The sequence below is a fragment of the Sander vitreus genome, chromosome 15, assembly GCF_031162955.1.
Source record: "Sander vitreus isolate 19-12246 chromosome 15, sanVit1, whole genome shotgun sequence".
NCBI lineage: Eukaryota > Metazoa > Chordata > Actinopteri > Perciformes > Percidae > Sander > Sander vitreus.
In genome coordinates, this window is record NC_135869.1 from 21,900,888 (window position 1) to 21,927,582 (window position 26,695).

General features: G+C 39.1%; 2 protein-coding genes across 3 annotated transcripts; one reads left to right on the forward strand and one right to left on the reverse strand.

The window, feature by feature from the left end:
* Positions 1-1,612: 1,612 nt before the first annotated feature.
* Positions 1,613-6,293, reverse strand: asphd1 (aspartate beta-hydroxylase domain containing 1). The gene is made up of 6 exons (XM_078270194.1): positions 6,204-6,293; positions 4,144-4,615; positions 3,688-3,894; positions 3,116-3,323; positions 2,681-2,794; positions 1,613-2,409 (listed from the first exon to the last, which is right to left on the reverse strand). Exons 2-6 carry the CDS (start codon positions 4,594-4,596, stop codon positions 2,300-2,302), a joined length of 1,092 nt encoding a protein of 363 aa, XP_078126320.1. The 5' UTR covers positions 4,597-4,615; positions 6,204-6,293; the 3' UTR covers positions 1,613-2,299.
* A 128-nt stretch (positions 6,294-6,421) lies between these two features.
* On the forward strand, positions 6,422-25,997 carry sez6l2 (seizure related 6 homolog (mouse)-like 2). Of its 2 annotated transcripts, XM_078270192.1 has the most exons (19): positions 6,422-6,509; positions 7,243-7,323; positions 7,576-7,704; positions 7,816-8,031; positions 12,563-12,699; positions 13,654-13,846; positions 14,657-14,842; positions 14,949-15,132; positions 15,839-16,002; positions 17,320-17,514; positions 18,347-18,485; positions 19,628-19,824; positions 20,020-20,214; positions 20,766-20,960; positions 21,070-21,261; positions 21,856-21,894; positions 23,781-23,898; positions 24,051-24,162; positions 24,682-25,997. In XM_078270192.1, exons 2-19 carry the CDS (start codon positions 7,266-7,268, stop codon positions 24,709-24,711), a joined length of 2,679 nt encoding a protein of 892 aa, XP_078126318.1. In that variant the 5' UTR covers positions 6,422-6,509; positions 7,243-7,265; the 3' UTR covers positions 24,712-25,997. The 2 variants fall into 2 exon arrangements, with proteins under 2 accessions (XP_078126318.1, XP_078126319.1); XM_078270193.1 differs by lacking the exon at positions 21,856-21,894.
* Positions 25,998-26,695: the final 698 nt, after the last annotated feature.

Here is a 26,695-nt window from a genome sequence, read left to right on the forward strand (position 1 = left end):
TGAGATATAATGATCAGAGGTTATGAAGTGTAATAATGGCTTTCAGTTATAAACATTTTCAAAATTATTGAACTAGTGCTGATGCAGTGATATGCCAACAAATAGGACCTTGAAGTTCACAGATCTTGTGTTGAAGAACCTGTGTTTATTAGAAAATAAATAATAATCTTAATAATAAGGTTCTGAAAAGGAGAAAAGAAGCTCTTACACACAGCATGTTGAGTCAGTCCGTGCATCAGTAAGTCAGTCTGTCCATCTATCCAACACTTTGTTCCCAAGCAGCCCCAACACTTTTCAGTTTGTTTTGATGATACCTATTGAATATGTCTAGCACCACTGTCAAGACAAATCAGTTTGGACAAGTCTGCCACATGGGGTTCAGTGGCACAAACATACTAATTAAGTGCATGTGTGTATTTGCATTTTTTGTGTGGCATGTGTGTCTGTAAAGAATATTCCAAAATAAAACGTCATAATGTGAATGTGAATCAATGTGACTCTTATGAGACTGAGTAGTGTGAGTGCAATTGATTACTGGAGTATTGATCTGCCCTTTCATGGGATGTACATACTGTAATAGGCCATACAATACAGCCTAACTAAATCTGAAGCAAAATACTGTATTTACCAAGCAGACCAATTCACATTTCAACAAGTATGATTGATATTATTTCTGAATGGCAGGTTCCCAACAATAACTATAATTATTATGATTTTCTAACCATTTGGTTCATTTGGCATCTGTCACTATAAATAATCCTGTTACTAATGCTGATGAATAACAAAGACCAACATGAAAATTGTTGAGTGTCAGTGAAAAGATTTATATGTGTTTTGGAATAAATGTTATGACATACAGTTGCTGGGAAACAACAATAATGCTTCATGAACCTATGTGGTGACATATTTGCATATGCAATGACTGGTTTAAATTTTTTTGCAGTGACACAGCAAGGTGCATAAACTTGTGCTGATGTGGTCGATCATGGTTTGGCAAATTTAATGTCATCCCATAATGCTAAATGTTGACAGTAATGTACATATAATCAATATATAACTTGTTATATTATTTGCTTGTGAATTTGAAAATGATAGTTAGGTTCTGATCAAATCCCACATTGCTCATAGAATAAAGGTCCAGTTGAACGGATCTCACATCATGAAACAACATACAACTACATATAAACAGTCTCAGGAATAATCTGTCTCTGTGGGCTGGATTAGTTCAGACTCTGTAATCCTCATCATGGGACCCTCAGATGAACAGATGGCAGAAAAGACAAAATCACCACTCTAATTCTCATCTACTGACTGAAAAAAGAAACCAAAAAAATCTATAGGGGCTTAATGAACCAGAAAGTGTTTTTAAAAATTATATTTTAGTTTTCCCCCAAACAATAATACTGCCCAGTTCTATAGAGAATAAATTACATTTGTAATGTTAAAAATAATATACTTGAATACAATTACTAGCTTAAAGGTTAATTGCGTATTTTGATAGCCCTATAAAGCTCTGCTCCAAGCATACTTAGCAACAAAAGTGTACATACACATGTATCTATTACTCTATACAATACAATAGAGTCAAAACTGATTTATTTGTTATTTATTTATTATCTGGATTCCAGGAAAGACAGAATTGACAACGAACCTGATGTATGCATGTGATACAATATGTAAACCACGAGAAAACCACCAAATATATTAATAAATGAAAAATAGTTTCACAGATAGAAACATACAAGCATACATGGAGGTAATAAGAAGAGAAAGAATAGCCACAGTATGTAAACGTTAATATAATCTTGGCATTCATTTTGGAAAACAAAAATAAATAGAAATTTGCATTTATATACTTTTCATGTTTTCACAATTTTTTGTTATCTACCTAAATTTCAAAATAAAGCATCCCAGGCTGACTCGTACGGTCGTGCACATGCATCAGCTCAAAACAAAGTCCAGTAATTAGGACAGATAGGTTTCACATGCAAAAATAGCATTCACTAGCATTGTGTCAAGATAGATTTATAATAGTTAACACCATCTGCTCTTCTTAGGTTAGATCTCATTGTGCTTTCAAGTGATTTAGTGTGTAGTTTGCAGCCAAATTGTCTAGCATTTAGCATTGACTAACTTCATCCATAAACCACTTGAAAGCATGGCTAATGGCTTCCGTAATTCTTTGAGCAGATTCACACAGTGATTCTTCGACTGGAATGAGATGCATGACCCACAACAAGCAGGGCTAAGGTAAGGCATCCCTGCATGTTTTATATTGGTAGTATTGGCAGGAGCAAATTCAGAAGTCTGGGTTGAACATGAAGTCCAAAGCTTGTCTCTCTGCTGCAGCCACATTTGGATGCCAGAGGTCCACACTCAAAATTACTCGGGGTCCAGAATCTGGAGGCCCTTTAGAAATAGACACAGATACAATTTAGGTAAAAATGTGGCAGTCATTAGTTTCAATTGGTGGGAACAACTCATGAAATGGAGCAAAAACTTAAAAGACCCAAATACACTTAAGTTAATAGTCACTTGCTGCTTGTTTTGTACACAGCATTGCATTATATTTTTATATTTGTTCGCATGTTTATTAATAAGAATACAATTAAGAGTAAAAATTTGAGTAAAATTAATGTTGGAAGCATTTGTTTTTCAAAATTGGACATGATTCACTAACCCTTGTGGGAGACAGTGTGGAGGAACGAGTCATCAACCAGGAGGCAGTGTCCTTCTGACCAGCACTGAGGCTCCCCTCCCACCACCAGCTCACATAGAGGTGGAGTCTGCAGACCTACAAAAGTGATGTCTGTTTTTAGATTTTGGAAACAAAACATCATGGTTTACCCCAGCTCAGAAGCCCATGCACTCCAGTGCTGTCTGCGTTTAAAATGGAGAGGATTATAGCCAGACAGATCACAGTACAAAATGGGCTAAGGAGGAAATGAACCTCAACCCTAACCCACAAAGTATCTCATTATGTAATGGTTTAGTATTTTATCAGGTCATTTTTCTTTTTTCTTTTTTTTGGTGTAGTCAGTGGAGTCACTGACAGATTTTTTTAGATGTGTCTAAAATGCAGACAAACCATGATGAGTGCATTTCTTTTACTCACCAAGGTGACAACGTAGGCGCGTGTTGGTGGGTCCATATGAGCTCCCCAATGTTGCTCCGGGTCCCAACAGCCAAAATCCAGCAGATCCCAATGAGTTGCTGCTTATGAACGTACGTAGTGATAGAAGTGTCCGGTAGGTGCAGGGACAGGACCGACAGTTTCCTGCCACAGAGACACCTGCACTGTACAAAGGAAACATTGCCTGGCCCTGAAAGAGACAATGACCTATTAACATATGACTCAAATGAGACACACTTTAGGATAAATCAATTTGTAGTCCTATTAACATCAGAGCCTGTAGGTGGATTTTTAATGGAGAAAAGGTGGACAATACTAATCATAAAAAAGAATTAAAAAAAAAAAAAGCTCTGCAACACAAATAGCATAATATTTAAACAAATGGTGGGATGATCTATTGTAACAAGAAAAAATACCCTGATAGTATTATGTCACCTTTCCCCAGTTTCTTTCCACAATATTTTGCATAACAGATAATGATTTTATACATAGGACAGAAGTGTTTTTTGCGTTGTCCCTTTCTCATAGTGGGCCTGAAAGAGTTTACTGTGTACCTTTGGTCCCAGACAGGTCCAGCCTAGTTTTGAGTCGATGCCCCTCTGATATACAGCCTTGAATTCAGCCAAGACTACAGAGTAGTTGGCTTCCAGGACCTCAATGTCATGTCGATGAGCATCTCGTGGGAAGAAAGGAACACTTGGGACATCTGGCAAGAAGAAGAGATGAGGCTTCTGTATAGCAGAGTGATCGTTCAGTCTGACCTATGAGACAATGAGAAATCAATGATTCATTCTTGACAATGTTTCCTTCCTCCACTCTTTACAATTGAACAAAAGGTAGTTATAAATGAAATAAATGTTAGCATAACTACTCTAACACAGGATTACAAAACAAATAAATCTTCGAGCACAATGGAATTCTGTGTAATACATTATTGAATACATCAGAAACACAAGATTTACTGCCAATAGCAAGCACCAGCTTATGGCCTGCATGGAATAAACTTGTACCTGCTCACGGAGGCCCTTATGAATGCGGCCCATGCCCACCCAACTGTAGCGCTTGGCATACTCTTGCAGTGCTGCGTACAGTTTCTTGGCTTCGGCAGATGCCTGGGCTGGGAACAAGGCATGACTCAGCACAGGGGTGAGGTAGCCCTGTCCCTGATCCTCATCCTCCTCTGTTTCCATGGAAATAAAGGGAGTAATTTGATCACTTCTTGACAGTTTGGATCGTGCACTACACTTTGTTCCAGCACAGCTACCGCCACGGGACATCATAGACCGCCTTGAGCCAGACTTAAGCTTTCCAGCGTGTCCATGGCCTGGGATTGGCAGGTCGGAGCCCATCCGATAACAGTGCCACAGAAAGAGTAGCAGTAGAGTCCAGAGAAGGCCACTCAGTGAATGGACACCCAGCTCAACATATGGAGGCAAAGGCAGTGTGTTCATTGACCAGTGCATCCTTTAAATTTGTGAGACACTAAAAAAGAAATAGATTGTGAGATCATGGCAATGCATATATATGTGTGTAATATTGCAAAGTACTATAAAAAATATTCACAGACTATTAAGTACTTCAGTAAAATAAAAAATGTATTTTTACTGGCCTTGAAGTAATTCTTTTGGTCACTCCAGACTTTCTGCACCCCAAACTATTAGCCTTAATGGTGATGTTTTAGTGGGATTTTTTTCTTAGTTTACATAATAAAACAACAGTAGTAATAGGTATTTCCTACAAGCCAAAGACATATTTTGGTTTGTCAAAGTCTTACAGATCATTGTAAGCGGGGAGAGGCTGTTTGCCAACACACACAGCCTAAAGGAAATGATTACTGTCCTGGATTTAAACAGCTCACTCATTTATTTATTTTATTTACTTTAATCCCCTTTAGGGTCACAGGGAACCGAGGCCTATTGAAAGATAGGTTGCGGGTCCATCATAGAGCCAGTGACCCTTTGGTTAAGTTGCCTCTGACACTGACTTCATGGTGTTATGTAAGTCCTAATCTTGGACCTCTCTGAGCAAACTAGCTGTGGATGTAGCTAAAGTCATACTAAGGCTTTCATTATGTTCAACCTTGACTGCTAATTCAGAGAATGTCTGTTTCTTCCCTTAAATCCATTGTTTTCTTTTGCAACTGTGGGGTCTACAACGTAAACAGGCTACAGTTCAACCACTTATAAAAGGCTGATTTAACTATCCAATATTTTCCCTATCAGTCTCAACTTTTGTCTAATTAAGATTCTTGCATTATGAACAAAGTCATTGCAATGGACTGTATAGTGCTCTCTTTCCTATTAGTTCACAAATGTTGTCATACTCACAGATACAAGTTGTCACTTACACTATTGAGTTTTGGGGGAATTACGTGTAATGTAATTTAAGATGATTATAGTGTATACTTATTCGACCTTGTCACCAGTGCCAAAGTACACTGCTACAACTATGATAAATAAATGGCAATAACAGAGTAGAAGATATATGTGTGTGTGCGTGTGTGTGTGTGTGTGTGTGTGTGTGTGTGTGTGTGTGCGTGCGTGCGTGCGTGCGTGTGTGTGTGTGTGTTTTTAGACAGACAGACAGACAGACTGAAAAAGTGTTTTGATTCTTTTTACCACACAAGAAAACATATAGGTGCCTGCACGATTGTGTGCGCGTGCGTGCGGGTGTGTTTTTTAAGTGGGAGGTCTCTTTCCTAAGAGGCTTATTCCAACAGATTCGTTTTGTAGTGCAACACATGCTATGTGATGATGATACTGCCTGCAAACACCCATAAGCTACGGCATGGTTACGCACCAAAAAGGTGCTCCATTGTGGACTTGGCTCGGTTGTTGTTGTTTTTTTTTTTGCAGTCGCTTCAGCATTCATTTTGTTTTTGCTCTGCACCAGCCCCCACAGCTCAGCTGGCTCATGTTTAATGTCCGCAATCCATATTAGCGCAAACATCCACCCATTACAGGAAACCACGGCACAAAAATGTTCGCCATGCATACCATACGGCACATGCAGGCCTTTAAATGAGCAAACATACACTTGCGTGCCGCATCTCACATCTCTGTCTGATTACCTTGATATACCGTTCAGCGCTGTGTCGGACACACTTCTGCACCGTGCTGGTGGACAGCTCCTCCAGCGCTTACAGAACAGACAAAATGTGGATACCTCCCGCGCGCCGCTGCATTTACCGCGTGCGACCGCTAGGGCGCACCTGAAGGTTCAACACAAATGCCCTCACATCATAGCCGAATGCGTCAACCACACTGTTACCAGCTAGAGGCATCTCACCAGCACAACCCCCGCCGTGTTATCGGGGCCTAAGGCAACAGGATACAGTCCAAGTAGAAGAACACAGGACGCAGCCTGGAAAACAAAGGTAAACGTCAGGCACCTTTCAACGTTGCTAAGATGGTTGTCGGTCTCACAGTGGTGATGACTGATGCCAAAATCGTCCTCTGCACAAAGAGGGCCGGGGGAGGTGCGAGTGATGCTGCCTCGTATAGCCCGATCATTTTGTCACACATCAGGCTGGCCTTTTCACCGAGGAAACGCCTCAAATAACAACGGAGGTGCTTTGTGTTACATTAACAGGTTGTTAATAGAATGTGGTTTAGAGGATACCCGCGGTGAGGGTAGGCGGCTTTGGTTTATTTTGGAATAGCGCATTTTCGGGCATGGTTTTGCAGGTTTGGGTGAAATGTAGGGGGGAAGCCTGAATATTTAACCGTACTCTGTGTGCAATGTGTACCTGGCTCTTTTTCCTAGACCTTTACAAATACTTTTATAATTGAATGGATGTTAACCAGATTGATGGAGCAGAGCTTTTACAGTAGGCTATAGCATCGCAGTGGTCCTCTAATCCGAGTCATTGTGGCCTGTGTGATGTAAACAGTATGCTCTGTACATGAATTGCTAGTGTGTTTTAAATTAGATGACTAATAATTTGCTATTAGCCTAATTAATACTCCAGTCAGCATGCATTATTTGTATTCCTCCTGCAATAATTATATGATACTAATAAGCAATTACATTACATTAGAAGGTACTCTAACTGTTCTATTTACATTATTATAGTTTGCTAATCAATCTGCTCTCTTTAACCTTCTCAGGTCATTCAGTTTTATCTAAAGCCATGGGGTTCACACACCTTGCTGTGGTGTTTTCTGTCACCATGATCCACCTAATTTCAGGTAACTGTGTGTGTGTGTGTGTGTGTGTGTGTGTGTGTGTGTGTGTGTGTGTGTGTGTGTGTGTTTTCCCTATAACATGCACCTTTGTTGTTTCACCACAAACATGGACTAATGCAGACTTTGTTTATCTCACATCTAGAAAACAAATGTGATAGATTCAATGCATTTGCTTCCCAGGTCCTACTTATTAGGTTTGTTTTCATATATGATTTTGCAAATAACAAAAGCAGTAATCATTCCTGGCCTTTTCAGGTTTGACCTTTAGGACTACTGAAACTGATACACCACCAACATCAACCCCAGACTCGTACCCTCTGGGTGACCTGATCCATGCTGCTCTGCAGAGTAAGGACTACTTAGGAGAGGTTTCAGCAAGCACAGGTACATTAAAATAGGTTTTTATGGCTTTTAGGCGTAATGCACCTGAAGTACAATATGGGTGAGTGATAATTGGAAATGACACACATTGAATTGAACCTTTGGACACTGTAGGTACTACCACCAACCCGACACAGGCTGTGCCTGGGCTTGGGCAGACAGAGTCGACAGCAACAGTCATATCACCGGGCCTGCTCACCACAGCTTTAAGCTCCTCTTCTGCTGCCAGCCAGACAGGATCAAGGAATACCATGTCCCCGCTGCCCATAGAGGAGGAGACAACCACCACTCTGATCACCACGACCACCATAACCACAATGCACATGCCAGGTACAGGTCTGCATGCCACCACTTGGCTTTCCCTGAGTCTGTGTTAGTGTATTGATGCCTGTTACCATGGTTGTGATGAAGCGATGTGAAAAAAATGTTAATAATTCCGAATCTGACCCGTGGCTTTGGGGCTGCTCACATTTGGCAGTGACGACAAATTCCCACGGAATCACTTTGGTTCCCGTCACGACTTCAGTCACTTCTCTTCTCTGCCTCTTTTGAAGAAAGAGTAACAAGGATATCTTGACAGACAAGGTAACATGAAACTGTCATAAAATATTGATGATAAAACATTGACAGGTTACTGTGCAATGTGAGTTACTGGTAAAGAAAGAGATACAGGTACATGTATTAAAAAAACAAAAAACAGTAGCAATTGTGACTTGATGCTCATTTTTAAGATAGCTATGAAATCAGCATAGCTACTTACTTACTTACTTAATGTGAAGGGAAATTCTGTAACATATTCAGTATCCAGGATTGATTTTAGATTTTTAGCTCAAAACTAGCTAACGTTGGAATATTTCTGTTTGTTAAGAATATGAGGTGAGAACATCTAGTACAAGTACAGACATGTTTGTCTACGCTTATGGCCTTTTTACTTTTTTTTCTGCAGTAATAATGGGCTTGTTCTTTCAGGATTCATGTTTTAAATGTATGGTGGAACATTAAGAAATTACAGTATACACTAAATGCTGATTAAGATGATGCAGTGCACTCCTTTCCTGTTTAAAGTAGTCAAGTATACCACTTCTTCTCCTCTGTCTCTCCTCCATAAGCTAAAGCGAGACAGCAGATTGGTTTACCAGCCTAAACTTCTGTGAGATGAACACAGCCAGATGTACAATAGGCTATCAGTAATATGTCTTACATAGACGTGTGCATCTTTGACTTAGATGACGGTGAGGATAACTGGCACTGAAAATAGAGACACATATGGTGTACCCAGAAAATACAGCACAGGGAGATCATCCTTTACCATTAATCTTGAGTATCCTGGATCTATATAGTCTGCTGACTGAACCATGAACCTATGAACTTTACTAAATATGCACTTTCCCCATAGCTCTTTCAGTGAAGTACACCGATGATTTCAGTCCAAGTAAAAATCCTTATCCCTTATTTATAACTTAACTTCAGTAAAGTCTATATCAGTCACAAAGGACAAGATGTATAGAGATAAATAGAAGCAAGTGATTTGTAAAAACATTGTGATGCTTTGAAACCAGTAAGATATCAAGCATACAAGGGCTTTGACTTTTTGGCTTGGTCTATCGTCACACGACAGTTCCTGTTAGTGTCCTCTTCATTCACATTGTCACATGAAAAGTTCTGTGTCAAGAACAATATGACAATAAAGTCTAAATATATTCTTTGCCTTTTAGTTATTATTACAGCAAAAAATCATTGAACGTAATCAGTGAGCAAGAAAACAATGTATTTACTGAATAAAGAGCAACCAGGTGAAGCATACATACTAATATCAGCACTGTTATTGGCCTAATATAAGAAGAGAAACATTAATTTGACAAATCAGTCAGTCAATAATGCCATTGTCATTTCTAAGTAGCGATGATGAAATATCTTAAACAGGTTCACCACCAGTCATTGGCAAAACAACTCTACCATAAAGGAATAGTTTGACATGTTGGGAAATAACCTAATTCATTGTCTTGCCAAGAGTGTGATGAGAAGATTGATACCATTTTCTTGTCTGGATGGAAATATGAAGCTACAGCCAGTTAGCTTAGCTTAGCAACAGGCCGGAAACAGCGGGAAACAGCTAGCATTGGCTCTGTCCAAACTAAGGTAACAAAATCCGCAGGTAACAACTTGTATTTCGTTTGTTTGATCTGTACAAAAAACTATTTGGAAAAACGTTTTACGGGGGGTTATGTGCTGGTTTTAAAACGTGTTGTACACAAGATAATCTGTTAATTTGTGAGTTTTAGAGGTTGTGGTTTTCAGATTCTTTACCTTTGGACAGACCAAGGCTAGCTGTTTCTCAGTGTTTCCAGTTTTTATGCTATACTAAGCTAATGCTAACTAGTTGCTGGCTCCAGCTATATACCGCACAGAAGTAGTGTCAATATGCATCTCATCTTATTCTTGGCAAGAAAGCAAATAAGCTTAATTCCCAAAATGTCAAACTGTTACTTTTCTGAAAAGAACTTCAACTCTAAAACACACACTATGTGTTGTGGACACAACTTATTATACATTCACTTTTAACTATTGCAGAGAGGTGCTGCATCTAACTAGCCACCATTTCCATTTACTCCTACCTATGTGCATGCTCAGTTAACACTGTCAGCTTAATTACTTATGGCACTTTTTAAAATCTGAAAAATGAAAAATGTTGAGATGTTTTTCCTTTCCCTTCTCTTCCCTTTCACTTTTTTTGTTTCTGTTCATTGTTAGCCAAATGGACTGTAAAGCCCTTTCCTCTCCAGTTGCCGTTTGTATTGCAAGGGGTGGTCAATCATTTGATTTAACTGAAGCATAGCAGCTGTTTTAGTCATGCGGTCAATAAAATCATTTCATGCAGGGCAATCTGACACCACAGCTTCACCCAAGGTAGTGCTTACTAGAAATGACTTTTCATTTTTACCCAATTTAATTGGTGTACTGTTACTGACAACTGCATACTGCCTCTTAGTGGTGATAAGCCATGTTGTTATTATTGGGCTCAGATTGTATTTCCCTGTCCCACAAGCCCAAAGACGAGGCAGAAATGTGCTGCTCCTTGTCCCTTGTCTGAGATGAAACGTGATTAAACTGTAGTTGGTAGTGGCCGGGTTGGTTCAGTGGGTAGAGGCGGCGCACATATACTTGGAGGTTTATGCCTCGATACAGAGGTCTGGAGTTTGAATCCGACCGTGACATTTTCCTGCATGTCTTCCCTCTCTCTCTCTCCCCTTTCTCACCTAGCTGTCCTGTCAAAATAAATGCGGAAAAGGTCCCAAAAAAAACTGTAGTTGGTAGTTCATTGGTTAGTGTGACTAAAACATATATTGGATTAGTCTCACACAAATAATACGTGGATCCTAACTTTATTGTTTCTCAGATTAGCTGAGGACCTCCACAATCTTCCCAAATAGAAGAAGTAGTATAAGTACACCCTGTGGTACACATACTCTGATTGATCAGTGGCTCAGAGTTTTGCTCTATAACATCCAGTATTAGGGGCTGGCCCCCATTACACAGCAGTACCAATATGGAGACATGGCTGTCTTACCAACAATGCACAAATGTCCTGCAGTTGCTAGTTTACAGTACTGGCACCTTTTACTGTATTGTCATTCAAGCACCAGCCCAAACTACAGTAACAGATGCAATTTCCATTTTTTACAACTTTCATGAAACTTCAGAGCAGGATAACATAAATTGTACCCCCCCCCCAAAAAAAAAGTAGCTTTATGTACATGTTTTCAGCCAGAAGTTGAGATTTTCCTGAAGTTCAGTGATGTTTCCCTTTATCCATTTGGTATTTTGATGATTTGCACAGTAAGGGGTGTGTCACTGGCCGTCTAGCAGTATGCAGCTATTTTGGTGTCAAGGATGACTAGGATTTGCATCTCTTACCACTGACCTACTTGAAAGCGATCAACAACACATGTTTTTTTTTGTTTTATGTCACTTACATTGAAGGATGCACACCCAAGTAGACCTTTCAAAAATCATTTCAGTTTTTATACATCCTCTGCCAAGAAAATGCATTTATGCACACCAGAAATACAGTTTTAATTGTATTATAGCAATTAAGGCAGCCAAGCAGAGTTGTTATAATGCTTGTCAGCATCAGCCAGACACAATTGCTTGCAGGATCAAGGTCTTCCCTTTACTTTACTAAATCACTGCAGCATCAGCAGGAGGTATTTGTCACTCATCTGCACTCTCTAATTTGAGGTAATTATTTAAATCCAGCACAAGTACACATGCTCAATTAATGCAGAACCTTGAATAAACTGTGAGCAACCAGCACCATTATTGTGCTTCCTGTGTGCTTCTTCACACATCTGACATTTTTCTGATAACTAGGAATTCTTCATAACTTCTCGGTTTATGTGTTGTAGATCATTAGGAGTGTAGGAGGCATCTTTGAGAATCAGTGAAACACAGTTCAATGAAAGACATTTTAACTTCTCTCTCATCTTCACATCACTCAATGCTCACAGCAGCAATCGATCCCACCAATCCTCATCGGAAAAACATAAGGTTACTGGGATGCAACAGCATCATGCATCCTCTGCTTCTTTCTGTGTTTGCCTGCATAAATGTTTTTTAATTGGCAAAATATATAGTAGTGGCATTTGTGTGCCGTGAAATGTAGCTATTTTTTATTATTATTGTTGTTGTTATTATTATTATAGCATATTTATATGCTGATATAATATTGATATTATATTATTATAATATAGTCCTGCTCTTACTATGAAAACCTACATTTGTGTATGAAGTGAATTTAAAAAGCATTAGATGAATTTTTCGACACAATTTTACTTCTTCTGCCCTTTCTCTCTTTTCACAGTGCAATGCAATGCAACTTTGTCAGCAATGGAGGATGTTGTCGAGTCACCAGATCCTGCATCATCATCCTCATCTTTTTCCCCTCTGGAATGCACCTACAGTATTACTGTGTATGCAGGTTATGGTGTGGAAATTCAGGTAATGTGCGTTATCTCCTATGAATTCATAATCACTCATCTTTTCAAATATTGAACTCTTTTCAAAGACATTTTTAGTCCATTTTAATGTTGTCTTTGAACTGAATATGTAGGTTTCAGTACTTTAATTGTACTCTTATTGCTGAGAGGAATATAGAAACTGTACACAAATGAGACTTAAAATATATTTCTTTAAATAAGGACTAATCAACCCTTGTGTTGTCTTCCTTTTTTTTTCCTCGACGTTTTTGACACCTTTTTTTCATCTCATTTCATCTTGTTTGTTTTTGCTTTTTCCAATGTTTTAAATTGTAAAATTTTTCTTCTTATCATATTTTCTGATATAAAACAAAAATTGAAAACGAGTCAATTTGACCCTAAGTCAACACAAGGGTTAAAACATTTAAACTATCTGCATGCATTTTATGTCAGAGTAGTGAACAATGGCATAGAATATGAGTGCCTATGACATAGAAACCTAATTATATATTTTATTTCATGTGATACAATTTCAGTCTAATAAATAGTGGTGGGGTCGGTGGTGTATATTGAGAAGATAAATCATCTATAATTGGCTGCATAGAAAAAAACAGCAGTAATCATATGGGAGTCGTTATAATTCTAATTGTAACAGTGTTGCAGCAGCAATATATTGTCAATCAGCTACACTGTATTAACTTTTAGTTAATGAGGCCCAAGTGGAATGTTAGTTAATTGTGGCCAAAACATACACAATTCAAAAGATGGCAACATAATGCCTCTCAATTATTAAATTAAATTAGGACCATTTTCACACACATTATTTTTTTTTCATCTTAAAGGTGGATATACAGTAGGTATAATAGTAATGTAGAGTTGGATAAAGCTGTAGATGTGGTGTCTGTGACTCTGTTATTTATAAAGGACAGCTGCTAGAACAGGTTGCATGTTATTACTTCCTTTTTTATCCCTCTAGGTGAGGAAGGTTAACCTTTCTAAGAAGGAGTCTCTGACGATCATGGGCTATGGAGGTTTGGGACCAGAGCTCCTAGCCAACGAGACCCTGATGAGAGAGGGTCAGGTGATTCGCAGTACAACCAATCAGGTGTACATACACTATCGCAGTCTCCGACAGTCCAACCACGGTGTGTTCAGCCTCCACTATCAAGGTAAATTAACGCTTCAGGTTTCATAAAATAACTAGAAATGGCAGGTGTTAAAATCCCTACTTTGGATCTATTATCTTGGTGAACAGTAAGAAAATGTTACTGATTTATGTTGTCCTCTATGCATGAAGAAATTTTAATGTGGCTGGAAACCTGCATACCTGCATATTAAAAACGTGCAAGCATCGTAAATGTTCTGATGGTCATAGTCAAGAAACGGAATGCACACTGATAGGATAGGAACTGATAGATTTAAAGATTTTAGGTTTGATTCCAACCTATATACTGTACACCTGTCCAATCAAATAAAGGGACAAAAAATAGACCAACATCCAACTGATATTTGCCTAGAATATGGAGGGGAAGCTGAATGGTCAGAGATAGTGACACATGAAAAGTGTGAATGAGAAGATGTCTGTGAAGGTTCTCAGTCAGTTTGGTATAAGTTTATGTTGTCGGCATCTCAGGTTAAACCGTGGGTGGTTACTGTAGTCTGCAATTTTCCTGGCTATGCTTTCATAGTCCCGTACCATTCTGAGGGTGTTCATACCAAAATGCTTAGCAAGATGTCTGTGAAGGTTCTCAGTCACAAAGTGAATGGTGAATGAGAAGAGTTTTGACAGCATGGTATACAGTAGTGTAGATGAAAGAGGTGCTAGAAATGTATGATCTGCGGGCACAGACATTCACCAGTAGAATAATATATTGAAAATGTGAGAGAAAAGAACCTTTTTGAACATTGAACCTCAACTTTTTAATCTTCCACTTTACATAATACATTTAACTTCCTTCCTGTTTCATCAACACCAACAGCCTTTCTGCTGTCCTGCCCATTCCCTCTGTCTCCTGAGGGCGGCGGTGTGACAGTGACAGACATCCATCCTGGAGGTCAGGCCCACTTCCACTGTGATCCAGGTTTCCAGGTTCGCGGCCATGAGGTTGCTACCTGTGTCAACACAACACAACCACACTGGAGCACTCATGAGCCACAATGTGTCGGTCAGTAAACTCCATTTAGATGCAGAACTGTGCAGTGTTTGGAAACAGTGTGATTGTTAAGGTGGTGGATTTTGGAAAATAATATGTGGGATATTATTTTCTTTAGCTGTGTCTTGTGGAGGGTGGATTCGTAATGCAACAGTTGGCCGAATACTGTCTCCACCCCCTCCATCTGTCAGTAACCACAGTAATGGAAACAACCTGAGCTGCCACTGGTTAATAGAAGCCAAAGAGGGACACAGACTCCACCTACACTTTGAGAGGATCGCACTGGATGAAGATGATGATAAGTAAGTTTGTGTTTCCACTACTTTGTGTATCACAAAATCTGTTTGTTTTTTACTTTTGTACTTCTAATAATACTGTCCTGGTTTCTTTCCACAAACTTATGATACTCTTAGAGTCAGATCAGTGCAGTTCTTTATTTGCCATTTTAATGTTGTTGATTTATTAAAGCAAACTAATCCAATTTAAAATATCAAAAACCTAAAACTACAGGATTTATGCTAGACAGACAATAGTAAAATTGTATTTGCTATATGTTTCTTCCCATGAAAGTTCTGGCTAATACATTGCCTATAAAGTGTTTTTTGCCTAAACCTTTCCCATGTATGCTCGGTCATTTCCATTTTTTTTCTCACAAATCATTATTTAATGATAGGCAAACATTATAGATAATTACCAACTGGTTATCTCATATGTAAACATGGAAAATAAACCCTTACAACTAACTTCTAATTGAATGAAAATCTTGATTTAAGCATTACAAAAGAAAAGAAAAATTTAGATTTCACAAATGTATAGAAATATAGCTACAGTATCCTTGACCAAAGCAAAATGTTTTCTATTCTACACCAGTGTCCTATATGTTACACCAGACATGTGGATGTTAATTGCATTTAATCTGCTATCCATGCACATTCATGCAATATTCAGACGCTGATCATAATAATAATGTCCTCTACAAAAGCTTACATTGTGGTTTGTTCCTCTCAGGTTAATTGTGCGCGGTGGAAACAGTTCCCTGTCTCCACCACTCTTTGACTCAGACCTGGATGATGTCCCAGAACGTGGGTTGCTTAGTGAGAGCGCCACACTGTACCTGGAGCTCACAGCTGATTCTTCCTCCATCCCTCTGCTTCTGGCACTGCGATACGAGGGTGAGCAGAGACACTTTTCTTTTCCACACTCAGAAAAATACAAAGTCAATGTCTTGCTGCACATCCTAAGCTTGTCAATGTATCATATTTAATGCAATGGGTCAGTATTCTGCCTCAAAAAAAGTTAGATATGATTCATTATAGCATTTCCAGAATCCACCAATTACAAATTCAAAAGCCTCAGTGTCACTTGTTACAAGTTATTTTAATCTCAAAAAACCTTTTGGAAGGTGGACCTTTCTCTTGATAAGTTAGAGATAATTTATTTAGGTAATTCATATATTATATATTATATCTCAAGTGGGACTGGGCCAAATGTCTAGAAAACCAAGACTTTATTCTCATTAATTTGTTGTTGTGTTTAAGAGGGCCATAATGAGCCACTTAAAGGAACACGCCGACTTACTGGGACTTTAGCTTATTCACCGTAACCCCCAGAGTTAGATAAGTCAATACATACCCTTCTCATCTCCGTGCGTGTTGTAACTCGGTCTGACGCCTGCAGCGCTAGCTAAGCCTAGCACAGATCCTGAAGGTAACCGGTTCCAACTAGCCTACTGCTCCGAATAAGTGACAAAATAATGCCAACACGTTTCTGTTTACATGTTGTGATTGGTATAGTCACAGGGTGTACAAATAACAAGGTCACTATGCTTTTACTATCTAATAATAGTTGACTCTATTACTCCAACTCTGAGCGAACTCCAGGCGAACTCTCTGCTCCTCACCACAGGGCTTCAGGCGCTGCTAACAAATCACTCCGCCCAAGTAGCAGAATATAGTTCCCAGTTTGTATACCGTTAGAAGACGGCTGTGTCTCATATGACCTTGTTATTTGTACACCCTGTGACTATACAAATCACCTATGTAAATAGGAACATGTTGGCGTTATTTTATCACTTATTCGGAGCAGTAGGCTAGTTGGAACCGGTTACCTCCAGGATCTGTGCTAGGCTTAGCTAGCGCTGGGGGCGTCAGACAGAGTTACAACACGCACGGAGATGAGAAGGGTATGTATCGGGGGTTACTGTGAATAAGCTGAAGTCCCAATAAGTCGGCGTGTTCCTTTAAGTGCTTACAGTCTGCCCACGCTTCAGTGAGATTCATTTTAGACTTTGGAGATGCTCACTGCTTAAGCTTTTAGTGCCTTACACCTGGGCTTTTTCTAACCGAGAGGGTTTGAGATTCTGGGTCATCCCAAATGAAAAGTGACACTGCTCCCTCCTGAATTAAATGGGCATGGTTGCTTAATTTTGTCGAGCAGGAGAACGTAACATTACGGGAACTGGGGAATACTTTTTCTCTGTCTTTTTTTAGCTTTCGATGATGAACACTGCTGGGAGCCCTACATGCCCCATGGAAATTTCAGCAGCAGTGACATCACATATCAGCTGGGCACCACTGTTACCTTCACCTGCTCCCCAGGCTTTGTCATGGAGCAAGGTTCGGGCACGATTGAGTGTGTCGACCCCAGCAATCCCCACTGGAATGACAGCGAGCCTGTGTGCAAAGGTAAGATTTGGGATTATTTTGAATGAGTGAATTAATTTATTTTTATATCTTTAATCAGAATTACAAACTTTCTTATTCCTTTCCCTTCATCTGTTGTTTCTGGGCTTAATTTTCTTGATTTAACTAATTCTTCTACTAATCCACAATTCAAAAACACACTGAGCTTTGTAGGTTTTTGCATAGAGAGAGAAAGTCATTTGATTCATTAATATTTAAATTCTACTGTGTTGAGATGGGTGCCCAAAGCACCAAGATGTTTGTAGCTTGACGACTACAGCCACGCTGACTCTGTCATCTGCTCAACTGCTGGCATGCTGTGAAAAGTGAGAGCAACAGAGAGACTGTGGCAGATATAAAACTGGCAGAGACATTGCACCGGGTCAGGGACTGGCTGAAAACACAGGTGCTGTAGTTTCAACTATGCGAAAGACATTCTGAAAGCCATATGCTGTGTGGTATTTCAGCTTTGTAGCTCGTACACAGTGATGTACTGAGAGGTGAATGGTGGGATATTGGTAACTTTAGTGCTATGAATGGCGAAGAGGTCGGAGTTTTCGTGATGGTCGAGAGCATCCATGTATGAAGGAGGGCTGTCTCTCTCAGAGTGGAAACAGTTCGACTGCTTAAAAAATGAGGGATCAGAAATCTTTGTCATCTCTCCTCGATCGTTTTACTGTATCTTATTTTCTCTCCCTCCATTTATAATTCTTTTTTCTCCAGTTGCTTTTCTTTTTCCAGTTTCTGCTGTTTTTTCATCACACCTTTCATCATTCTCTCTGTCTCCCAGTCCACGTCCTCACTGCACTTTCTCTCCTCTCTTCTGCTCTGCAAGCTCTGTGTGGAGGGGAGTTGACCGAGCCGTCGGGTACCATCTTGTCTCCTGATTGGCCCCAGAGCTACTCCAAGGGTCTAGACTGTGTATGGCAGATCCATGGCAACGAGGAGAAACGCATTGAACTGGATGTCCAGATGTGAGTATTGCTTTCATTTAAGTTGTTGGCAATTAAAAGGTAAACAACCTTGTTTGTTTTCTTGTGTTTGTATGTATCAGCAAATTGAATAATTGCATACTGTCTTACTTACGTCACAAATAAATTAGCAAAATCACAGTAGTAACATAAGCCCTTCACTTCACAGATGTTGCTTCTAATTTTCTAATTTGCTAAATTCAAATTCTCACTGTGCCCATGAGGTGCCATAGCAGGACAGTTATTACATACATGTACTGTAATAATGACCTGGATACCAATTTCAGCCAGTGATCCAACCTTGTATTTCACACACTGAATCAAACCATTGGAAAGTTAAATCGAGGTAGTCAATCTGACTGATTTTGACTCATATAGTACATGTTTTAGTACCACAGTATACAACATTTTGTATTATTTGTCATGCTATCCACAGTCAAAAAGATATCTTGTAGATTTTGCACCCAAATACTACAATCATTTTCTTTAGAATGTGATGGTTTCAGCAAGGTGTATGCTCTAGGCATAAGCAGTATTAGCAAGTGTAATGTGTTTAGTTTAATGTGTAGAATAGTCTCCCCGTACTGCCAAACGATAATATCTTACATGCCAAGGGTTTGCCATACAATATATTTGAAGTCAAGAAAACCTTTGGTAGGAGATGGTAGAACAGCAAATGTGCTGTAATGTATTCCCATTAGAGTAATAGAATCAGCAATTCATTTGATTGCCAAAAGAATTGCAGAAATCTTTAATGAACAAAAATCAATTTTACCAGCATCCTGGTGTCAAATTCAACTCATGCATGCACCACAAAATATACACACTTTCAACTTTCAACAAATGTTATTCTGTTTTATTTTCCTCTAATAGCACGGTTACATTGCAATTAATGTATATTCACAGATTGTACATAGATTATACTGAATAGGCTTTGTACATATGTGAATTGTGTCTAAAAGAGAAAGGAAGATAACATGTTGCAGCTTTATATAATCTTCTGCCTCTCCTGCCTTTCCTCTCTGTACTGTTTACTGGCTAATAAAACGTGTCAGGTGGGTGGACTGCTCGTCTTATAAAAAAACAGAATCTCTCTGAAGTAAAACCGAATTACTCTTTTTTATTCTTGTCTTTCCTTTTTAAAGTCTAAATATCCGCCACACTGACGTGCTGACCGTTTTTGATGGACGTGATCTAATGTCCCATGTGATCGGACAATACCTGGGGTCCAGAGAGCGTTTCCAGGTTGTGTCTGGGGGGTCAGAAGTCACCATTCAGTTTCAGAGCGATCCAGATGATTCCAGTTTCATCCTGAGTCAGGGATTCCTCATTCATTACCGTGGTAAGTGCCCTCCTTAAGTAACTGGTTTATTGGCTAAGTGTAAAAATGTTGAACCTACACATTTTAACATTGAAAATATCCAGTAGGTCTGTGTATCGGTAACCTGTCTATCAGGTGAAGTCTGCCATTACTGAGAAAGAGATCATGAACAACCTATTTTAATTTATTTCATTGCTCTCTGTCTGTGTCGAGCAGAGGTTGAGCCAAACGACACTTGCCCCACTCTCCCTCAAATTGACTTTGGCTGGATCAGCTCGTCCCACTCCTCCCCTGTGAGAGGCAGTGTGCTGACCTATCAGTGCCAACCAGGATATGACATCAGTGGCTCTGACATCATCACCTGCCAGTGGGACCTCTCCTGGAGCAGCAGTCCACCTACATGTGTCAAAGGTGAGACAAGTAGTGGGACGTACGTTAAAAGATCTTCAGAAGGACTGGGATCTGTATGTAATAACTATCCATCCATCCATCCATATTCATCCGCTTATCCGGGGTCGGGTCGCGGGGGTAGCAGCTCCAGCAGGGGACCCCAAACTTCCCTTTCCCGGGCCACATTAACCAGCTCCGACTGGGGGATCCCGAGGCGTTCCCAGGCCAGGTTAGAGATATAATCCCTCCACCTAGTCCTGGGTCTCCCCCGAGGCCTCCTCCCAGCTGGACGTGCCTGGAACACCTCCCTAGGGAGGCGCCCAGGGGGCATCCTTACCAGATGCCCGAACCACCTCAACTGGCTAGAATAGAATAGATGTAAAAGTTTTAGAATGTTTTTAGTTTTATTCTTAGACAACCGCATCCAGGTTTCATCCAGGTTTTTTAACTTGTGTCAGTAACATTCAATGCAGTCATGGTACTGTTTCTCCTCTGTTCTTTGTATTGAACTATATTTGAGGAAGTCCAATGGCAGGATTAAGTTAAATGCCGTCCCACTGTGTCCCCCACAGTCCAGCAGTGTCCTGACCCAGGAGAGGTGGTAAACGGAGCGCGCTCAGTGCGCCCTGAGGCAGGTTTTGCAGTTGGAACAGTCGTTCGTTTCTCTTGTAACCAGGGTTATCAACTGGAAGGTCCAAGCCAAATCTCCTGCCACGGACGAGACACCGGCACCCCCAAATGGAGCGACCGCAGCCCAAAGTGTGTCTGTAAGTCCCTTTCCCGCCCTCTGCTGGGTGTCTGTTTATGATGCTTACTGCTGTCAAGTTTGAAAATGAACTGCAACATTAACTGTGTCTTTATGTGTGCTCTGATCAGTAAAATATGACCCGTGCCCAAACCCTGGTGTCCCTGACAATGGTTACCAAACCTTGTACAAGCACAGCTACCAGGCAGGAGAAACTCTGCGTTTCTTCTGTTATGAGGGCTACGAACTCATCGGCGAGGTCATTATCAGCTGTGTTCCCGGCCATCCCTCTCAGTGGAACAGCCCACCGCCCTTTTGCAAAGGTAAAGGTCATCATTGTCACCGGACCTTCTTTTCAATCGAGGAACAGAACAGGAAAACGGCCCGACACATCTTATTCACTGTGTCCAGATTTGAATTAATGAGGTTACCTTTTTAAGATTCGCTGTCTTTATCAATGTTTTGTTTCAACGTTTGTTGATTATGAAGGTATTATGTTCTTGCTTGCCATTATTTTAGTAACAGAACATAGACCTTAGGGGTGTGCAAAAAAAATCAATTCACATTCGCAGCGCGATTCAAGCTCTACCAATTAAAAATTGATTCGTAGAATTCCAAAAATCGATTCATATTTTTTAAGAAAAAAAAATGAATTACATTATTTTTTTCTTCTTTTTTATTGTATGTCTACTGCAATCACATGGGAAAAGTAACTACGTTTACATACTGTGAATCGTTTTTTTAAATCGAGAATCGTTTTTGAATCGAAAATCGATATTGAATCGAATCGTGACATTTTCTAAATCGTGCGCCCCTAATAGACCTGAATGAAAATATGGTAATGCAATCCCAACGGTGCAGATATAATATTCAATCATGTCTTGTACTTCTCTTTCTCTTTTCTTTATTTCAAACAGTGGCATATGAGGAGCTTTTGGATGATCACAAATTAGAAGGTGTTTTTTCTTCTACTACTTGTGATGTGTATAAAGTCAAATAGGTCCTTTAGACATAATATTAAAGGTGATTTGAATTCCTTACTTTGGCAACATTTAGTGGTGGTATTAAGAACAACACTGTGTTTTTTTTGTATTTTTGTACACTTGGGAGATACAACAGCTTTTACAACTAACATTTTAATGTACTTCACTAAATGTAAAGTGCAATTAATGCCGGCGAAGTCATATAAAAGTAATGTTAGGGACTGTTTGTTATTTATTTAAAGTGCCACCGGAGGAGTTTTGGGATCTTTAGTAAAATTAGACTTGACCCTCCACTTGCCAGTAAAAAAAAAATTCTATGACCCTCCAAAATGATTGTGTAAAGAGGATGACCCTCCCCATCAATTTATGGATGCCTTCTGCACTGGTTAGGACTTGGCAAAGATGTGCAGATGCCCTTTGTTTTTTATTGCTATGACTTACATGATTTAACCTCTGCCTTTTCATCTTACACATCCCACTCCTCTGTTGTGGTGGCCATTTCAGTAGATTTACTCACTAACATTGTTGTGGAAACACAATAAGCATGGAAACTAAATGCACACTTCCTGCATTACTGCATTACTTCAAATACTAAGTTACTCCTCTAGTAAACTAGTATTCACCTGAAATAAAACAATAAAACATTGAGACCATTCAGCAAAGCACACTGGGTAATTAATTCAACACACAAACTGGTTGCTATGGACTCGTCACTAGGCTTCCTCAGTCATTGTATTTAGCTATATAGGTAAAGCTGCCAAAGCCGAACATTATCCCAAACATTATCCAAAACATATATGTTTATTTTTAAAGCAGATTTTAAATTACATTGTAACAATTTAACAATCCGCCCTTATGAAATCCAATCGCGGCACGGCTGTCTTGGAACGCAATAGACCGACACTTAAATTCAACTAAAATGTAACGGTGAACAATCAGTGTTGGACCTACAGTCTGTTGAGATGCCTCTCCAAACGCAGAAACGAAGTGCAATCACACCATAAAACGTTAAGACACGTTAAGAAAAAACATCCGTATTTTGCCGTGATCCAATGACACGAAAAAAAAGTAATCCACAGCGATCAGTAGATCCACAAAAAGGGTCACGGTGTATCCAGCAAGGCCTATACGAGCATCACATTCACCAGCCAGCTCCAAACAGGTGAACGAGGTGAACTTCGCCGTTTAAACAAAGTGGAATAAACTTATAAAAGTCCAAATCTACACAAAACCCGCAATCAATTAGTAAGCTGACATCAAATTATATTATATTATTATATACATGGCATTTAGGAAACCTTTATTGCAAGATTGGCACGGCAAGATGTCCAGACTAGTGCAACAGTAATTTTCGTTTTTTGCTTTGAATTTTATTTTTTTTACTAAAGCAGTATATAAAATCTGATGTATTACCGACCACCATTTAGTTAGAGCTACATGGAAAAATATGCACCAAACAATCCACTTTGAAATTTTGCTGTTTCATGAATACAAAAGTTGTGTGACCCCCCCGCCCCCTCATCCTAGACTAAAAAATGTTGGGTGACCCTCCCCTCAACAAAGAATAAAAAGACATGACCCTCCCCTATTTTCCTCCGGTGGTCCATTCCATGAATACCGAACGGTCCCTTAGGACAGTTATCAGATTAGTTGTTAGTTTTTAGACAATTTACATTTAGCAAATGAAATTAAAGTGCTAATACTAAGACGTAGAGTTTCTCCAGATTTGGCAGGCTCTTTTTAGTGTGTTTGACATTTTTAGATTAATAACTGAATCAAGAGTACATTGTGAGCAGAAAAACATCACGGCTAATGAATAAAGCTTTTTGTTTTTTGATCACTCTTTGACTATTTCCCAGTGTCCCAGTCATTCGAGCCGTCCCATCAGATCCTGAGTGAGAACATTGCTTTGGCAATAATTCTGCCAATCATCCTGGTCATCCTCCTGATTGGAGGAATTTACATGTACTATACAAAGTGAGTAACCTGGGTAACCAAAGTGGCATTGAATCCTTGTTTGATTTGTAACACTGCTTTTACTTTTCTTCACCTCAGTTCACAATAATATAAAAAAAAACTGTAGCCTTTATTCATGTGCTCATATGTTATTTTATTTTCCTCACTTACAGCATCTGCAGACTAGAATGGAAGCCGCTCTTCTGGAAGTCTCTCTCTCACACACACTCCTACAGTCCCATTACAGTCGAGTCTGACTTCAACAACCCGCTGTATGAGGCAGGGGTAAGTACAAGGCTGATACTTTAAAGGTGCTCTAAGTGATGTCACACGTTTTTTAGGCTACAACATTTGTTGTCACATACAGCAAACATCTCCTCACTATCCGCTAGCTGCCTGTCCCCTGAACACACTGTAAAACAATGTGGTCTCTGTAGACATCTCAGGCTCCACAAACGGCAACAAAAACAAACTGCGCCAACCGGCACCACGAAACATAACAAACAGTGTTCCAGCCAATAACCGACAAGAAGGATTTGGGGGTGGGGGTTGGAGGGTTAGTGCGCGAAAGGGAGGGGGAGGGGACGGGATGAGGAGGAGGGAGGGGCGAGCTAGCCTCCGTTTTGTTTGACAATACTTTGAACGTCAACAAGAAGTGACATCACCCAACATTGCTTATAGCACCTTTAAACTTTTCCTGTTTTTTTATATTTGTTTTAACGGAGACAGTTCTATATGTATTTGTTTATAAACTCAAAGTCTTAAATGATTTTTTTACGGAACGATTTCTTACTTTGCCCACAGGATACGCGGGAGTATGAAGTATCCATTTAAAGGAGAAAATGTCTTGGTGAGAATTGAAAACCACCGAAAGATTCAATTCTTTTAGAAGATAGATTCCTTTGTATTATAAGGCCTCACTCCCATTTTAATATTCATTTCTAATTATCTTTCTGTTTTACCATCACTGTATCGCTGGTTTATGAATTTGTGGAAGTGCTTTACTTTGATTTGTTGCACTGATATGGTGGTGTGCCAAACGTGGGTCCTACTTCACGGTCCAACTTTCTGTATCACTTGGACTGGTGCCTTATGATGGGTAAGAAATTGATAACAAAGAAGAAGAAAAAACAGTTTGGGAGGCATAAGAACAGGAGAGGTAAAAAAGGGTGAAGGGAAATGGATTTATTTATTAAGTTAAATTATTATGAGGCCAAAACATTAGATAACTTGGCAATACTTTATTTGTAACTATCAAAAGTTACAGTCATGAGCATACACATACACACACCGAATGTTTTTCTTTCATTGCGAGTGGCTCATGTTACATTTTTAAGTGTAACAGTAAAAGGGAAGAATACTTTACTTTCAATCATGAGAAAAAGTCTGAGATCAACACAGTTATTTTTTCTCTCTCTCTCTCTCTCTCTCTCTCTCTCTCTCTCTCTCTCTCTCTCTGTGTGTGTAACACAAACACACAAATTGAATGTAAATATCTGACTTAATATTGATTGAGGTTGGTATATATATTAAATTATATATATAAGCCTAATATATACACTTATACATGGTGGCTGGGGGTTATATATTTTCATTATATATGTAATGAAAATTCTGTGCCAAAATATAATGTTGAATAATTTAATGTCCCTAAGTGTTTCATCTGTTGTTGCAATACTGTTTACAAAAGCAGTTTATTTTATTCTTCGCTGTTTCTGGAGTGCATAGTCACCCAGTGTCATGACATATAAGGAAAAGGTGAGGACATGAATGTCATTATGCTTAAAGCATGCACTGATTGTAAATTATATTGCTTCTGCTCAATCTTGCCATTATCATTATAGTTATTGACAGTTATCATTGTTATCAGATTTGATGTTGTATGCACAATGTTGATGAAAAATTACAAACTTGGCTGCTTGCTGTGATGCATTATGTATTTATTTACAACTGATTGTTTGAACAGTGAATGTAGTCTCATTCACTGTGCCAAATGAAGGATCCAGGAGACTGTTGCTTTGTAGACTTAATTCTTCTCTTATCATCGGTAGCATTTCTTTGCTTCTTATATGAATACACTCTTTTAAAGGCAGTAAACTGGAAATAAAATCTCTGTTGAATGGTGTAAAACTTGTAGAAATCAGCTTTTATTTTTCCAAATAGCAGTGCTATATCTACATTTTGCATTCAAAAACATACATCATATTGATACATAATAAGTCGTCCATTGAAAAAAATATCACAATGGGAAAATTATGCTATATGTTTTAGAGATAATTTTGAACTTTTATGGCTTAGGTTTCACACACTGACCACTTCAATATTTTGATTCAGAAATGAAAATGTACCTTAAAGTTGTCATGATAATAATAATAATAATAATAATAATAATAATAATAATTTGTGTGTATCATTATTCTATCTTGATTGCTTTAGTTTGGTCACTTTATTTTGGAAGTAGTCACCGGACGTGTAAGCATGGCATTAACAAAGATTAAAAATCCTTGATGTATAATAATCTACGATTAAAACCTACAACTGTAACTGTAACTTTGAAAACCCTTATTGAGACCCCTAAGGAATAATGATAATCAATAAAATTATCTGTATTATTCCCACTGAAGGATTTAGAGTGACCAATAGAGCATTGCGAACATAATAATTTCATGATAATTTCTGTAAATTGGTTTGTGATTGCTTCAGTTTGGTCACTTTATTTTTTAATGTATTACCGGAAGTGATAGCTTGTTTTTACGTTATATTGACGCTACCTTGACGAAATTAATATTGCAGTTTCTCAATGTGACCACTAGAGGGC

Coding starts and splice junctions, on each gene's coding strand:
- asphd1 (XM_078270194.1), bottom strand. CDS start 4,596: ATGCACTGGTCAATGAACACACTGCCTTTGCCTCCATATGTTGAGCTG. Junction 3,324..3,687: donor GGACCTGTCTGGGACCAAAG/GTACACAGTAAA, acceptor TGTCTCTTTCAG/GGCCAGGCAATGTTTCCTTT. Junction 2,795..3,115: donor GCGCCTACGTTGTCACCTTG/GTGAGTAAAAGA, acceptor TCACTTTTGTAG/GTCTGCAGACTCCACCTCTA.
- sez6l2 (XM_078270192.1), top strand. CDS start 7,266: ATGGGGTTCACACACCTTGCTGTGGTGTTTTCTGTCACCATGATCCAC. Junction 16,003..17,319: donor TCTGGCACTGCGATACGAGG/GTGAGCAGAGAC, acceptor GTCTTTTTTTAG/CTTTCGATGATGAACACTGC. Junction 23,899..24,050: donor ATTTACATGTACTATACAAA/GTGAGTAACCTG, acceptor CCTCACTTACAG/CATCTGCAGACTAGAATGGA.